The sequence below is a fragment of the Phyllostomus discolor genome, chromosome 3, assembly GCF_004126475.2.
Source record: "Phyllostomus discolor isolate MPI-MPIP mPhyDis1 chromosome 3, mPhyDis1.pri.v3, whole genome shotgun sequence".
NCBI classification, from domain to species: domain Eukaryota; kingdom Metazoa; phylum Chordata; class Mammalia; order Chiroptera; family Phyllostomidae; genus Phyllostomus; species Phyllostomus discolor.
The window spans coordinates 48,825,239-48,841,561 of NC_040905.2; the positions used below are offsets into that span (position 1 = coordinate 48,825,239).

Genomic DNA, 16,323 nt, shown 5'->3' on the forward strand with positions numbered 1-16,323 from the left:
GATAAACGATACTGACTCTCTGGTTGTAGAAGATGCCGGATGCCTCCATTTTAAATATTTGAGATATTATAAAATGGCTCTCAGTTGTGCATATTTGTTAGTGCTCGATATGAAACTGCTGGATGATGATGGGGGTGGAAATAAGAGTGGAGATGGTGGGGAAAGGGCAGCTGCGTTTGGAATCTGATTCTAGGAGCAGCCCTTCAGGTATGACTTAGAGAGGAAAACACTCCAGTCTGTAAAGAGAATTTGGCCGCTGCTGCTACTGTAGGAGCTGGAAGGTGTTTCCTCATTGCACTAGGGGAGGGCACTAATGCAGTGAGAATGGCTGTTTTTGCCATTAGCTCAGGGTGATGTTTTTGCCATTAGCAACGATAAGCCATTCTATGGTCAGTTATTGACATGGCTTCCTCCCCCTTTTCCGACAGTACTCCAGAGAGAAAGCGCTGGTAACGGACACACCTGCCACTTTTTCTGTGGGACTCCCCCGTTTCAGGGCCAACTGCAGACGTGGCTCCATGAGGAGGGCAATTCAACTGTTCAGGAAGGATGTGGGGTGTCGTATCTCCACAGGCAGCACGGGGCTGACAGCCGCCACCTACCAGGAAAGGAGCAGAAGGCACCACAGACTCAGGCCTTTGAACAGCTGATGAACAGGGTGCAGTTCATCAGTTCCAGCACAGTCTCCCCCATGTCTCAAGGAGTTGGACACAAGACTGATCAGAGTGACAGCAAGAAGCAAATAAGCTCATTTGAAAAAAGGTAGAAAAGGGGGTTTTCCTATAATGCTCACTTAAATCTGCCATAAATGAAAAGGGGTCAGTTGTATTGCATAAAAGTCTTTGGTGGTGATGACTCTGCAGTATATACAGATGTTGAATTACAATGAAACTTACATAATGTTACGCACCAATTGTATGTAATATGTACCAACTTATATATTGTTATATGCCAATTTTACCTCAATAAAAAAATTTTAAAAGATAATGAAACCACCATCATTTCAAACATGTTTATTTTCATTTCCTTCTCAATTTTCTTTGGGCAAAAGTTAATTTTCGTTCTTGTTAAGAATTAATTTTCAAAAGGAACTTTTCTTGTTTCATTTCCTGACTGGCTTACAGAAAAACTTCCAAATCCAAGTAAGAAGACTCCAATGAGTAAAGGAAACTATGAAACATTTTTTTTTCAGGGAAATGGTTTTTCAGCAATGTTTTTGGCAGAGGGAAAAGCTAATTATAAAATCTTTGCTGTCCAGAAAAGAAATGTCAAAATAAAACAAATGTTGTCATTTACAGATGGTAAATCTCACTTTATAATTCATTATTGAATAAAAATAACTGTCAAAAAGTCATGGAAAAACATCGGTTAGCCAAAGACCTGAGCAAAAGCATTAAGTGTATGACAAGGAAGCCTCATCCACATCCAGCTGATAAAAACGGGGGTGGAACCGTGACGTCAGTTTTTAGGACTACTCCCAGGCAACGTGATGTTGCGGCTTGGCTGTGGCAGGCTGCCCCAAACCATCAACATCCATCTCCATCCCATCGCCCCCAGGGATCTTTTAACCCGGGCTCACCCAAGGCACCCTCCTCACTCTGACTCGGGGGTCACGGGAGGAAAAGCAAGGAACACTCCAGCAACCCTGCACCAGGGCCTGGCCTTCCTTCTGGATGGGAGGCCACCAGTGTGAGTGTGACAGATGAGTAGACATGATTTCGAATGCCAAGAAGCCTCTTTGTCCAAAAAAAAGGACCTGTTGATGATGGTTCCTTCTTTTAGACTAATTTTTTAAATGATTAAAGTGTAAATTGGAGAGTTAACATGTGTCTTCGTAGTTCATGTAAAGGGTTAGGTTAATTCAATTTTCTCCTATAAAGGTTTTGGAGAAAATACCCAGATACTCGATTTACAGCCTGATGTTCTCTTTCCCTGTTGTTTTACATCCAACCATTTCTGATTTAATGTGCATTCATTTCTGCCGAGTGTACCTTTCCAATGGGTTTCTGAACCAGACAGACCACTGCCACGTGTCTGACACCCCCTCACCTGGCCTCCGGAGGTAACGTACAGACTACTGCAAGCTGCTGTCAGAGGCACACCTGTGCTTAAGACCTCTGACTGCTTTCCAAGCAGGAAAAAGTTCAAACTTCTGCCCAACACAGAGAATCCTTCACATCTGACCAACCTACTCTTACAGCATCAACTCCTGCCCTTCCCCATAAAAAGTGCCCTGTGCTTAACGCAGAACTAACTGCTCCCTGTGGTTATAGAAGGTTCATGCGGACTTGGTCCTTGTACACGTTCAGTCCTTTGCCTAATATGCTCTTCCCCTTCTTTCCTGCCACATGTAAATTTTGAGTCCCAGGTTAAATGTCACATCTTTGGTGAACTTTCCACTTACTCCCCCAGTCTTTCTCTCTCCTCTGTGCTTCCACTGCACTTTCTACATACACACTTATCTATCCCACTTATCTTGGTATCTTATCTTATGTACACTTACCACACTTATCTCTGTGTATTAATCAGTTGTTCATGAGTTTGTCTTCCCCTCTACCTCTGCCTCTCAAGGGCGAGAACAATGCATTCCCAGGACCTAGCACAGGCTGCCAAAGAGAGAGCTCAAAAATTTGAGAGGAACAAATAAATGGATGGAGAAAAGGTCTCTACAAATAAGGATTGAAGACACTAAAAATTAACGGGTTACTGCACAGTTTTTACTGAGCTCTTCATCCAGCCACCTCGTGACCTTGACTTTTAGGAAGTCAGTCTGCACACAGATGCTCCTTATTTTATAGGATAATGGCAAGTGGGGAATGCTTGGAACCCTGTGAGAATTTAAGCAAATACCAGAATTATTTGTCCAATCTGGCACCTGGTCAGTTGCAATGACATCAAAGGGGTTGTTTGAGAGCATCTGAGGAAGCACTGGTCCTGGCCTGGAGAGAATTCTCACTCACCCCTCTACCAAGTCTTTCTGGAGCACCTGCTGTATACCCTGGGCCACGCTAGCTGGCAGCAACAAGACAGGCAGGGCTCCCTGTCTCATGGCAAGGGTAGAAAAAGAGGCAAGATCTCCCCATTCATGGTAAATGGTAACTGGGCCTCTACGAGGAGCTGCCACCAGAATGACAGGACAGAGCCGACCACCATCAGAGAGGCAGGTGCCCAGCACAGGGACAGGAGGCTCAGGGCCTTGTTCAATTATATATTAGTTGATGGGACATTCTGTGTCGAGGCTTCTTTTTAATTAAATACGTTAAATTAACTATACTTCAAGAGCACTATTGTTAGAACTTTAGGAAAACTTAAGCTAAATGACTACATATAAAAAAATTTCTAGCTGTTTTATGATTTTCATTATTTTTCTCTACATTTTGCCACATTTCTAATTTCACTGACATGTATGCAAGGGATAAGAGTTAAATGCTGTGAGTTTGGGCCCTGACCAGTATGGCTCAGTAGGTTGGAACATTGTCCTGTAAACCAAAGGGTCACGGGTTCAATTCCCAGTCAGGTATGTACCCAGGTTGTGGGTACAGTCCCCGGTTGGAGTGCACAGGAGAAGGCAACAGATCTATGTTTCTCTCTCCCATGGATGTTTCACTTTCCCTCCCTCTCTCTCTAAAAGCAATGAAAAATGTCCTTGGGTGAAGATTAAGAAAATAAAATCAGTGGTGAGTTTGGGAAGGTTACTCTAAGTTTCCGTGTTTGAAAAGCAAGGATAAAAACCATATTCACTCTAGTGTAGTGCCTGGCACAGGAAGAGTGTTCAACAAATGTTAGCCATTTGCACTAGTGATAATCACCACCAGCAGCAGCATCCAAGTGTGCAGAGCAAAACAGCAGCCTATCTGGGTGTTTATGAAACACATACCAGATGTAGGTAGGTATCGCAGCCACACTCTAAAGCACCATGCCTCATAGAGTAAGTATTCTAAGCAGAGAGCCCTCCTTGGTAGCATTCTCTTCTCTGTAGGTAATTTCATGAGAGTCGAGAAATGAATTGTGAGGGGTTTTGTTGTTATTCTTGGGGCACAGCCAGGGCGACTCCTCTCTGTTTCCATGAGTTTCAATAAAATACACCAGTTATCAAAGAAAGAGTTCAAAAGCCAGAGTCTGTGACTCAAATTAAATGTCAAAAACAGAATCTGTATTCAGACATTCATTTGAATATTTGAAAAGGTTTTAAATGGTTTGCAGCATTCGGGGCAGATAAATGCTCTGACCCCCAACGCCCAGGCTGACACTAATCAGACTTTACGCCCCGATCGGAGGCACCAGCGTGGGGAGCGTGCCTGCCGCACTGGCGCTGGCGCTGGGGCTCTGGTGGAGTGAAGTCGGCAGCCAGGCCACTGGTAACTGACGGAGCCGCAAAGAGAGCTGAAGATAGGGAAGATGAATGCAGGGAAAGGCAAAAATCAGGAATAAATGGGGATTAAAAAGAGAAAGATTACGTAGGGTTGTAGTAAAAGATTTCCTCATTTTAATGGGGCCAATGTCATTGGTTATAGTGAGATACCAATGGGGTTTTAGCTTTCCTGTACTGTTTATTAGGGATAAAAAGACTCAAAAATCTGTCCAACAGCTGAAAACATTTGGTTTCTAAAAGTAAAAATTGAACTGGGAACTGGAAAACTGTCCTAATTTACTATGTATCAGTAGGCAAACAACTGAACTTTTTTCTCCAATTTGAAGCACAGGTGGTCACTGATCTCGGAGATCCTGAAATGAAAGTTGTGAGGTAAACAGAGCGTGTTGTGAGCTACCTCTCACTTAGGAAACGGGGCAATGCCGGGTTTGATCTGATATTCTAGAACCCACAACAAGTACCATGGAAGCCCCGTGTTTGGAGTATTTAGGACCAACAAAAATACATGTATGTTTGTCCTTTTTTACAAGTAAAGCCGTCTTTGTTTTCCCTGCAATTTGATCTTAAAAGAATGTATAATTTTTTACTAATAAAGTTATGAATTTCAGAACAAACTAAAATTATTTGATACCCTGAGGGAGTATCATGGTTTAGTCACAATTTGGCTCCCCTTCCAGATCTCAAACCCCTTGAAAGTGGCCAGATAATTTCTACCAGACAGCTGTTTAGCTGTCAGGAATGTCAATCAAGAAGTGATAGATGGAAAACGTATCACAGAGGCACTTTAGAGTCTGTCAGGATAAATGATGGCAGGAGGGAAGTGAAAATACCATCAAGAGACAGGAGAAAGCAGAACTGTGGATTGAAAATAACAAGCATTCTAAGTAGTTGTATGGTGAGAAAGATGAGGATTGAGTTCAATGATTTTTCAGAGAATTAAACTAGCCAAAGCTCATGGATTCTATTCGGACAAGCAACAACTACTTTAATTTACCTTTATGTTTCCAAATATACAAGTTAAATGTTTTGAATTTACCCTTAAAGCAGAAACATTTTATTGGATTTCTACTTTACGGTAAGATAACCTTTTAGGGTTACTCAGAAAAATCAATAAACCAACCTGAGTACACAGCTAGTTTGGTTTCCCCAGAGCCCTCCCTGACATTTACTCAATGGTAGAGGCTCTCTGGGTGTCTGGGTGTCCAACTACAGTGGGGAAGATGAAAAAACCTCACGAGAACATTGATCAGCACGATCCTCCTTAAAGAACAACAGGGTGACATTTAATGACAAAGGCAAACATAACTCAATACATCTAAATATTAAGATATTTGTTAAAAGAATTTAAACATTGAATGCACAGTTAACAAAGGTAGAAAAAAAGATTCACTTTGGATCCCCAGATGACACTCATTCCAAAGCTGAAGTAAATCAAACTGAGTCTGTGGACTCCGGGTCCCTCGACCATGTGGGGAGGCAGTACCCCTTCTGATCGGGGTACACAGTGAGATTTGAAGAAACCTGGTGGCCCCAGACATCCCCACAGGGGAAGACAGTGCTGGCTCTTGGGAGCAGAGGCAGCTGGGGAAGAAGAGAACATGGGGGAACAGCCTGGTCTCTGTGCCTAGCGAGAGGCCAGAGGTTAAATGGAGGCATTTCCACAATGGAGAGAGAGAGAGAGAGAGAGGGAGAGAGACACCCAATATCCGGGAAACTGTGTCCTGAACAGCCATGAACCAAGATCTAAAACAAGACCCAACGGTCAAACAAATCAAAACAAATGCCCTTGACCACATCAGACGTCACCAAGTCTCTGCAATTAGATCCTGATGTGGGGCCCACTTAGTCTCAGACAAGATTCTAATAGAATGTATGGTGGCTGGCTTCCTCGTTTCATAGCAGGCTGGAATCTGCAAGTCAGAAAGGCACACTGCTGGACATGATCTCTGTAGAGACTGTCCTAAGAGTAAGGGAAAAGAATATGAATAACAAAATACAAAATTGAAAAGTAGACCACAAACTAAAAATGTATGTACCTGTTTTTCCAACAACATTAGGTGACTTACGCTGATGTATTATTAAGGACACCACTGTATGAAGCATAATACAATAACTGAAAAATTAAAATGATGCCCCTGTATCATTAAGGCAGTGAGAGGCTAGTGGTATAGTTCAGGATAGTTTGCTTAGACCTAGAAAAAGGTTTATAGTTGGTATTTAGGACCCTGATCCTCTTTACAGCAATAAAATGTGACCACCTTCACCTGTCATCTTCCAGCAGAGGTCACACAGCTATAAGCACACAAAAGCTTTTACTGTCCTGGCATAGAGTTAACCCTGTACACTAAAAACAGATCATTATTTACAGGTCAAGCAACCTGCCTCCTGTGTTTTATAGCTCCACTGGAATGGTGTTTTGAAATGGCAAGTCAGGGTTTTCTCATTCCTGGTAATTCCAGGTCACCCTGTGACGTTAGAACAATGGGGGTATGGCCTCAGGGAAGGGATGTCAGCAGACCATTAAGCTAATAGGTTTAGCTTAAACATTCAGAACCGGTTAGGGAAGAGAGAGGGCTGGACAGAGTAAGCAGACAGGTTGTGACCCTAAGGCACCCAGGCCCTGTCCCCAGGACTGCATCCCAGGCTGGAGGGAACGATGGATCTGGGGACCCAAGGGTGGAAATAACCTGTGCTTCATCCCCCCAGGGATAGCAAGGCTCCCTGCATGTCCCTGTGCCCAGTGTGGTATGGCAGCAGCAGGTGACAGTGACTGCAGGCCCAGTGGCCCTCACACCACAGTGTGGAAGAGGTGGCAGTCCCACTGATGAGTGGTTTTCCTTGGATGTGGCAAAAGATGGTCCTAGTCTCTGCAGGCAAGGAGGCTGCAGCAAGACCTAGGTGGGTGACCGGAGGGTGAGTAGGGTGATGACGACGGACCGCGTGCTCCCCTCAGCTCCAGTACTTTGGGACGAAACAAAGAGGCCTTGAATCAAGATGACCTGAACGGCCGGACTGCAGCCAGGCTTCCCCCACCCAGCAGAACTGGGACCCCAGCAGTACCGAGTCCAGCTACAGGAGGAAAAAGAAGCAAGTTACACATCCTGGACGTCTCAGTTTGAGGACTGAAGTCTGTGATCGATGTGTGTGAGCATTATGGCTGGATGTTCTATGCTTGATGGATATAATAATTGAGGTTTCTTTGCAGGTGGAACAGAAGATGAACCCATTTTTATTGTTGTGATTGTTTTTATTGTTGATGTGGTAGTATGTACCTCACTTGTGGACTCATTCACAGAGTTTTACCTTCTTATATAAAAGCAACTACAGGGACACCTCACTGCAGGGTCAGGTCCAAACAACCTCAACAAAGCAAATATTGCAATAAAGCAAGTCATGTGAAATTTCTGGATTCTCAGTGCATATAAAAATTATGCTTACACTATACTGTCTATTAAGTATGCAATAGCATTAGGAAGAAAACAATGCACAAGTCTTCATTAAAAATACTTTGTTGCTAAAAAGTGCTAACCATCTAAGTGAGTGATGACCTTAGGCCAGTAATGGGTCTCGCCACAATTCTGACGGCTGCTGCGTGATCAGGGCGGTGGTGGCTGAAAGCTGGGGTGGCTGTGGCAGTCTCTGAAAACGAAGTCTGCCTCATCAGCTGCGACTTCCTTTCAGGAGCAGTTTCTCTGTAGCACAGGACACTGTTCTACAGAATTGTACCTGCAGGGGATCTTTCAAAATTGAAGTCAAGCCTCTCAACTTCTGCAGCTGCTTTATCAAATAAATTTATGTAATAGTCTGCATCCTTTGTTGTCATTCAACAATCTTCACCAGGAGTAGATACTAGCTCAAGAAATCACTTTCTTTGCTCACCCCTAAGAAGCAGCTCCTCATCTGTGAAATCATGAGACTATGGCAGTTCAGTCATACCTACAGGCTCTGCTTCTGATTCCAGATCTCTTGTTATTTCCACCACATCTGCAGTTGCTTCCTCCACTGAAGTCCTGAGCCCCTCAGAGTCATCCATGAGGGCTGGAATCACCTTCTTCCAAACTCTTGTTAATACTGATATTTTGACCTTTTCCCATACAGGCATCTAGAATGGTGACTACTTTCTAGAAGGTTTTCAATTTACTTTGCTCAGAATCATCAGAAGAATCACCATCTATGATGGCTCTAGCCTTGCAAAATGTATTTCTTAAATAATAAGACTTGAAAGTTGAAATTACCCTTGGATCCATGGGCTGCAGAATGGATGTTGTGTTAGCAGGCATGAAAGCAACATTAATCTCCTTGTACATCTTCCACTGGAGCTCTTGGTGACTAGGTGCATTGTCAATGAACAGTAATATTTTGAAAAGACTTTTTTTTCCTGAGCAACAAGTCTCAATGTATGCTTAAAATATTCAGTGAACAGATGTGCTCTTATCCAGGCTTTGTCGTTCCAGTTATGGAGCACAAGCAGAGTAGATTTAGCATAATTCTTAAGGGCCCCAGGACTTTCAGAATGATAGATAAGCACTGGCTACACTTAAACTCACAGCTGCATTAGCCACTAACAAGAGAGTCAGCCCGTCCTTTGAAGCTTTGAAGCCAGGCACCTACTTCTCTCTAGCTGTGAAAGTGCTAGATGGCATCTTCCAATGGAAGAGTGTTTCATCTACATTGCTAATCTGTTGTTTAGCGTGGCCACCTTCATTGATTATCTTAGCTAGATCTTCCAGATAATTTGCTGCAGCTTCTACATCAGCACTTGCTGCTCCATCTTGCACTTTTATGGGGTGGCGACAGCTTCTTTCCTTAAAGCTCATGAACAAATCCCCTGCTACCTTCAATCTTTCCTTCTGCAGGTTCCTCACCTCTCTCAGCCTTCACAGAATTGAAGAGAATTAGTGCCTCACTCTGTATTAGGCTTTGGTTTAAGGGAACATTGTCACCGGTTTGATCTTCTGTCCAGATCATTAAACTTTCTCTGTATCAGCAATAAGGCTGTTTTGCTTTCTTTTCATCAGTATGTTCACTGGAGCAGCACCTTTAATTGCCTTCAAGAACTTTTCCTTTGTATTCAAAACCTAGCTCACTGTCTGGTGCAAGAGGCCTGGCTTTTGGGCTTATCTTGCCTTTTGACATGCCTTCTTTGACATGTTGCAAAGAAGTTTTTGCAACAAATGATTCTGGAGTAATTGGATATCTACCAGGGTGGGGAAAAGAACCTTGACCAATGCTTGTTTAACAATATATACAAAAACTAATTGAAGACAGATCATATTATAACACAATAGTAAAAAGAAAACAATTAAAATATAGGCAAAGGATTTGAATAGATATTTATCCAAAGAAGATATACAAATGGCCATTAGGCACATGAAAACTAGTTTAATATCATTAGTCATCAAGGGAATGCAAATCAAAGCCACAAAGAGCTACCATTCACACTCATTGGGATGTCCATCACAAAAAGACAGACAATGACAAGTGCTGGAGAAGATGTGGCGAAACTGGGACCCACATGCACTGCTAGTGCGAATGTAACAGGGTGTGTAGCTCCTTCGGAAACAGTTGGGCAGTTCCTCAGAAAGAGTCACCACATACAGAGTTAGTATATACACAGAAATATCACTCCTGGGTTTGTACTCTAGAGAAATACAAACATGTCTACATAAAAACTTATATATAAGTCATGGCTGGTGTGGCTCAGTTGGCTGGAGCATCGTCCTGTACACCTGAAAGTCTCAGGTTCGATTCCCAATCAGGGCACATGCCTCGGTTGTGGGTTCAGTCCCCAATTGAGGCGTGTGTGTGAGGCAGCCAATCCACGTTTCTCTCTCAAATCAAAGTCTCTCCCTCTTTCCCCCTCCCCGCTCCCCTCCCAAATCAATAAATGTATCCTCATGGAAGGATTTAAAAAAATAACAAAATAAATAATGTAATAAGACTTAAAAAAACCCCTATATTCACAGCAGCATTATTTATAACAGTCTGAAAAGTGGAAATACTCATTGCCCATTAATTGGTGAATGGATTTTTAAAAAATGTGGTTAATGGGGGGGAAGAGGGGAGGGTTGGGTGGGTGGGCTGGAATGGGAGTAGGGGGGAGAAAACTGTACTTGAACAATGATTAAAATAAAAAAAATTTAAAAAAATTTAAAAAAATTTAAAAAAATTAAAAAAAATGTGGTAGGTTTTCAGTAGCACACAGCAGTATAAGAAATATACCACAATAAAAAGGACTGAAGTACTGACACATGCTACAACATGAATAAACCCTGAAAACATGATGCTACATGAAAGAAGCCAATCACAAAAAGCCATACACTGTGTTACTCCATCTATATGAAATGTCTACAATAGGCAAATCTACAGCAACTGAAAGTAGATCAGTGGTTGCCTGGGCCTGGGAGGAGCAGGGAACGCTAATGGACACAGGGTTTGGGGAGGGAGGTGGTAAAAATCAGATAATGGTGATGACTGGGCAGCTGTGTGAATATAGTAAAAACCACTGAACTGCACACTTTAAAAGGGTGAATTTTATGGTAATGTGAATTATATCTTAACAAAACAAAACTGTACTAGAAAAATAAAGATGGAGCAAAGAACAACAGAAGAGAATATCTTTCTAGAAAAACATGAGAATATCTTTACAGAAAAACCTAAGACACTATCTCTGTGACTCAGGGACAGGCAAAGCTTTCTCAAACCAACAGCCTTTGGAAAATACATTTGTGTATAAAAACTGATAAGAGCCATAAGCGGGTAAGAGGACACTGAGTGATGATAACACTTCAAAAGCAGAATTAAGCAGCGGGAGGAAGTACAGCTTGGTCAGCTGGTGGGATCTCACTGCAATTAAACAGCCACCGTGTACTTTCTGTCCTCTGGACGAGAGGTGGTGGGTTTAGGGTTATCTCTCCTTGGAGTCACAGGGCTAAGCACCGCCTGCCTGATGGCCACAGTCCCAGCCGCCACCTCACACACCTCTCGGAGCACAGGTGAGGACGTCCTCAGGACGACGGATGTGACTTTTCCAGACAGGGCATTCCAAATCCCACCTGAACGAACGCTCAAAACCCAGAGCTTCCAGGACATGTCAGATTCTTTGTTCTCATTTTCACCAGTCCATCAAATTCACTTGGCTTCTTTTCGCAACAGTCAAACCTTTCTGGAATCAATGTGTCTCTCTTTCGTGTGCAGACCCCTGCTTTTATACCTCAATTTTTCATCAAGGCCCTTTGTTGTAAGCTGACCCTTGAAAACATCTGCCCGGCATGTGAGGCACAACATTCTTTTTTTTTTTTTAACCTTTTGTATGTACACAAGGAGACTGCTTCGTTGTTTATTCCATTTTTGGCTTCCTGCAAGTTTAAATATGGAATCAAGTGGAAAATGACTTCAAAATAGTTAAGAGATTATATAAATCTTTTCCATACTTCATGTAGTTGGTCACAAATATTATATTAACCCTATCATGTATCAATGGTGTGCTAGCGATTTCTTTTATTTTCTGATTTACATACAGTAAAATTCACTTGTCTTGGGTTGCAGTTCTATGAATTTTGACAAATAGAGCCATATAGAAAGTCACAATCCAGATATGGAATAACTACATCACCCCAGAATCACGCCCTTGTGCTGCCCCTTTGTAGTCCTCCACCCCAGCCTTACCTCCTGGCAACCACTGGTAAGTTCTGCCTTTTCCAGAATGTCATACAAAAAGAACTGTAAAGTGTGTAAGCTTTTGAGTCTGGCTTCTTTCATCCAGCGTAATGCATCTGAGATCCATGAATTGTAACGTGTGTACCCACAGTTTGTTCATTGCTGAGCAGTGGTCCACTGCAGCACTGCACCAGTTTCATTGACCCTTTCACTAGTTCAAGGACATTTGAGGGTTTATTTTCTCTAGTTTTTAGCAGCTAACTGTAAAGCTGCTACAGACACGTGGGTATAGACCTACATACGTAGACGTGTTTTCATTCCTCTTGGGCAGATCCCCACAATTGGGACTGCTGCTTTCAGGATAGTTTTTCATCATCTTTGGTTTTCAGCGGTTTGACTACAAAGTGAGCGTAGTTTTCTTTAGGTTTATCTTGATGGGATTTTACCAGGCTTCTTGAATTTATACATGCATCTTTCACCAAATCGGTGAAGTTTTCAGACGTTATTCCTTCATATATCTTTCTCCTACACTAATATTTCTCCTCTCCTTCTGGGACTCTAATGACATAAATGTTAGACCTCTTGGTAATCGTTCATAGGTTCCTTCCTGCACTCGGCTCAATTTTCCCCTCTTGGTTCCTCTCTGCCTTTCAGACTGTGTGATGTCTACTGGTCTACGTTAAGGTTCACTGACCCTGTCCCTTTATCATCCTCATTCTGATACCAAGACCACAGAATAAATTTTTAACTTTAGATACTGTATTTTTCAGTTCTAAAATTCAATTTTGTTATTTTCCCCCTATTTCTCTTCTGAGAAGTTCTATTTTCCCATCAATTTAAAAAGTGTTCAACTTTATCTTACGGAGAATGGTTATGATCAGCCCAGTGGGATCCAGTTTACGAGTTTTGACTCACCCTCTGTGGACGGAGTGCTAATGTCAGTTTAGTTTTTAAAGCCTTTGCTACGCTGTTTGGGTTTGCCCAGTATGTGCACCACTTAAGCTTCAGCCTGAAACTTGGGCAGTGGTTTGTGCTGCAGTCAAATTGCCCCTCCGGGCTGTGCGGCACATGCACCCCTGGGAGGTGAGTACGGGACTCACGTCAGTTCTTACACGGAACCCAGCTCTCTCTTCTCTGAGGTTCCCCCCATGCCTTCTAGTCCTCGGGGCTCCCTTTCCCTGGTGTCTCTGGGCATAACACTAAGTTTCTCTCAGGTTTTAGCCTCCTATTCTATCATGCACTTCTATACAGCTGAGACTACCTTTGGGAACAAAGCAGCAAAAGAAAAGAGATAAAATAATGGGATTCTCCCGCACTCTTTGGACAAAAGGGGCTCCTTTTGCCTGGTCTTCTAATGAGAGAGAATCTTCTTTAGGGGTTTTAGGTGGCCAAACCCTCCTACCAATGCAATGCAAATCCTCAATTGGGACTGGCCTTGGGGAGAGAAAAGACAAAAAAAAAACAAAAACAAACAAAAGAAACAGAAGAAATGGAAAGTCCTCTATATTCTCAAGAAAAGGACCCTCGCCCAAACCTCTGGTTAGAGACCAGGAGTTCCGCGTGGAGATCTTGCTGCCAAGGCCTGCTGCACAGTTCTCTAGCAACACCAGCCCCCGGGGCCAAGCCCCGAGACAGGCTAGAAAACACCACAACACTGACCCCTGGTGCGAGGGGTGACAAAGGTTTGCCATCACTCCCATCCCCATCTGGCTGCTCCTGTTTACTCTTCAGGTGCCCCAGATAGTTGTTTTCTGTATTGTCCTGAGTTTTTAGTTGGAATCCATGAGAAATGCAGCGCTGGGTGTCCTCCTCCATCCCGCCCAGCACCAGAAGGGTAGGCTCCTAAGTTTAATGACAACGGCCAATGCCTGGTCTTCGCTGCTGCTGCTGGTGTTTTTACCTTCTCCTGAGTCAATACAGAAGCAGAATCAATGACACCTCACATGGTAGGAATGAAAGAAGAAAACTATTTGAAAGGCCTTGAGCACCTGCTAGGTGCCCGTGACTGCCATCAGCACTGTCCCGGGGGGCGGGACAACAGAAGCTCAGTACATGGTCCCTGCTCTCAAGGGCCATGGCAGCGGTGGAAAGCCTGGCCCCTGGGGGAAGTACAAGACTCTCCACAATGAAGACTAAAAAGGATACAGAGAAAGAAAAGGGAGGTGACAACTGGGGAATCAGAGAAAGTGGCACGGAGGCCACTCAGCTGTATGCCGGACCTTGACGGAGAGGAAAAGACACATTCCACCAGAGGGAAAAGGGGCTCCCTGGGGCAATGATTCTTCCAAAGTGGGTTTTGTGCCCCTTTGATTACACATTGAGTTGGTTTCCCCCCAAAGGAGACCGAAGGAGGTTTCTAAGGGCATTTTATTACTCCTGACCCTGTTCTTCTACTGACTCCTCTTCTGTCCCTCTGATAGAAAGGGTCCGAGGACTTGGGTCAGAGTGAGGACTGGGAGCCAGGTCAGTCAGGCTAACGTGCGACAGGGGATCCTTCCCAGGAAGTCTTGAATTACTCCAGACAAAATTCTCAATAACTGTTGTAACTCAGCTGGTTGCTGGCATTGTTTGTATGCTTCAGCTGAGTTAAAGCATTCGGAAGTTTATTTTTCGTATTTTATTTGGATGGATTCCTACAATCACAAAGGCAGTATCTTCATTCTAGGACAGTATCTATTCTGTCTGAATGTATTTTTTTTTGCTAAGTATTCAGAGAGGCTTTGCCTGGAGAGGCCCTGTGAGCAGGCAACCCCAAAGGAGGGCAGAGCAGTTGCACAGACGGCCCGCATAAGCAAACAGGGGCCAAGTCCATTGTGAATTTTCACGTGCAGCTGTGTGGAAAATGCCTATGCTGTGACTCAATGTCTTTGGGTTTCTAGTTTTAAATGACAGCAGGGAAGAGATCATTTTCAAACGTTGAACATTTAGGGACACTGGTGAACTTCAGCCAGCTTTGAGCCTATGAGCTACCATGCATTGTGCTGGGTATGGAAGAACGACTTTAAACAATGTGAAAAAAGGGAAGAACGACTTTAAACAATGTGAAAAAAGGGAAGCCTGTTGCAACCCAGGCATAAGCATAGCACAGGATAGCTGACACAGCAGCCAGCCTGACAGAGGTACTGTGTCTATTTCCCATAATGGAAACTTAGCTTCCCCTAGTGTGACAGGATGCTGGGGTCTTGCTTGACTTTATTTTCTGGAATGAGGTGTGCTCAGGGGTCACATGTAAAACACAGAACCCATGATTGCACTTCACGGTTCTGCCTGGGAACACTATCTTTTGTGAAAGACCTTGCTGTGTCCCCTGATCTCCACCCCCCCCCCACTTCTCCCCTCCTCCTGGCCGGCTGCTGGGACTGTATTTTGTCGCTTATCTAACACAAAATAAACAGAACAATCTGGAGCTAATTTAAGTGGTTTACCATATCAGGATACAGCTGGGAAAGATTTTAAGAAAAAGGCTCAACAGGAACAATAGTGCTGTGAAGCTGAGCAGCGGCAGAGAGCACAGGAAGGCAGTTTCAGACGGCCTGGCAGACAGCTGTCAGCCGCTCCAATAACAATCCCCACAGCCAATGAAAACGGGCAAGGTCTGTGCGGGCAGCTCAGCCGGAACACCAACAATGAAAAGAAGGGATCAGAGGGCGTTCTTCCTCAGTGGCCCAAGTGTCAGGGCCACCAGTCTCCAGGGAGCCCTCCGCGGAGCTCCCATGCAGCAAGGACTGAAGAGGAATTGCAGATGAGAGATATTTTATTTCTCCACAACCCAGGCCAAGACTTTAAAAAAAAAATTTTTTTAACGTGCATGCATACATGTTGGCTTTATCCTGACTTACGAATCCAGCAAGACCTGCAGAGAAACATCTGTTTTTGACATCAATTTCTTCCAGTCTGCAGGCTGGTTGTCTTTTTAACTCTTTTGGGGCCTCTGGCTAGCCCTCGAATTTCCTGGTGCAACCTGACAGAGGTGAGAGGGCTTGAGAGAGTTAAACGAAGCTATCTGTTGCCCTTGAAAGAACTTGCAAATGCTTTATATATTTAAAAAACAAACCCTACTTGGATCGAGCTCTTGACAAAAATCCAACCAATCAGGTAAACTGTGTAATAATCCTAAAGGCAGCGGTGTTGTGCACAGAGAATACCAAATAGGAAGCCAGGCGCCTGGGACTCCGGGGTCTACTTCTGCCACTCTCTGCAGCGGTGTCCTCACTGAGGACCGGATGCCCTGATCCTCTTCTCCATCACTTAATTCACGCTCACGCCTTCTTTCAGAGCACACTCAACTTAGT

At 43.7% G+C, this 16,323-nt stretch overlaps 2 protein-coding genes across 3 annotated transcripts in view; one reads left to right on the top strand and one right to left on the bottom strand.

The window, feature by feature from the left end:
- ARSB (arylsulfatase B) overlaps positions 1 to 16,323 on the bottom strand; it is a 139,998-nt gene that overhangs the window by 67,690 nt on the left and 55,985 nt on the right. The gene's annotated exons all lie outside the window — the stretch shown is intronic.
- The window catches only part of LOC114501607, a 35,539-nt gene that overhangs the window by 2,336 nt on the left and 16,880 nt on the right, over positions 1 to 16,323 (top strand). The window contains 1 exon segment of the mRNA XM_028518267.2: positions 429 to 762. Coding sequence (XP_028374068.1) covers positions 429 to 762 — 334 coding nt within the window.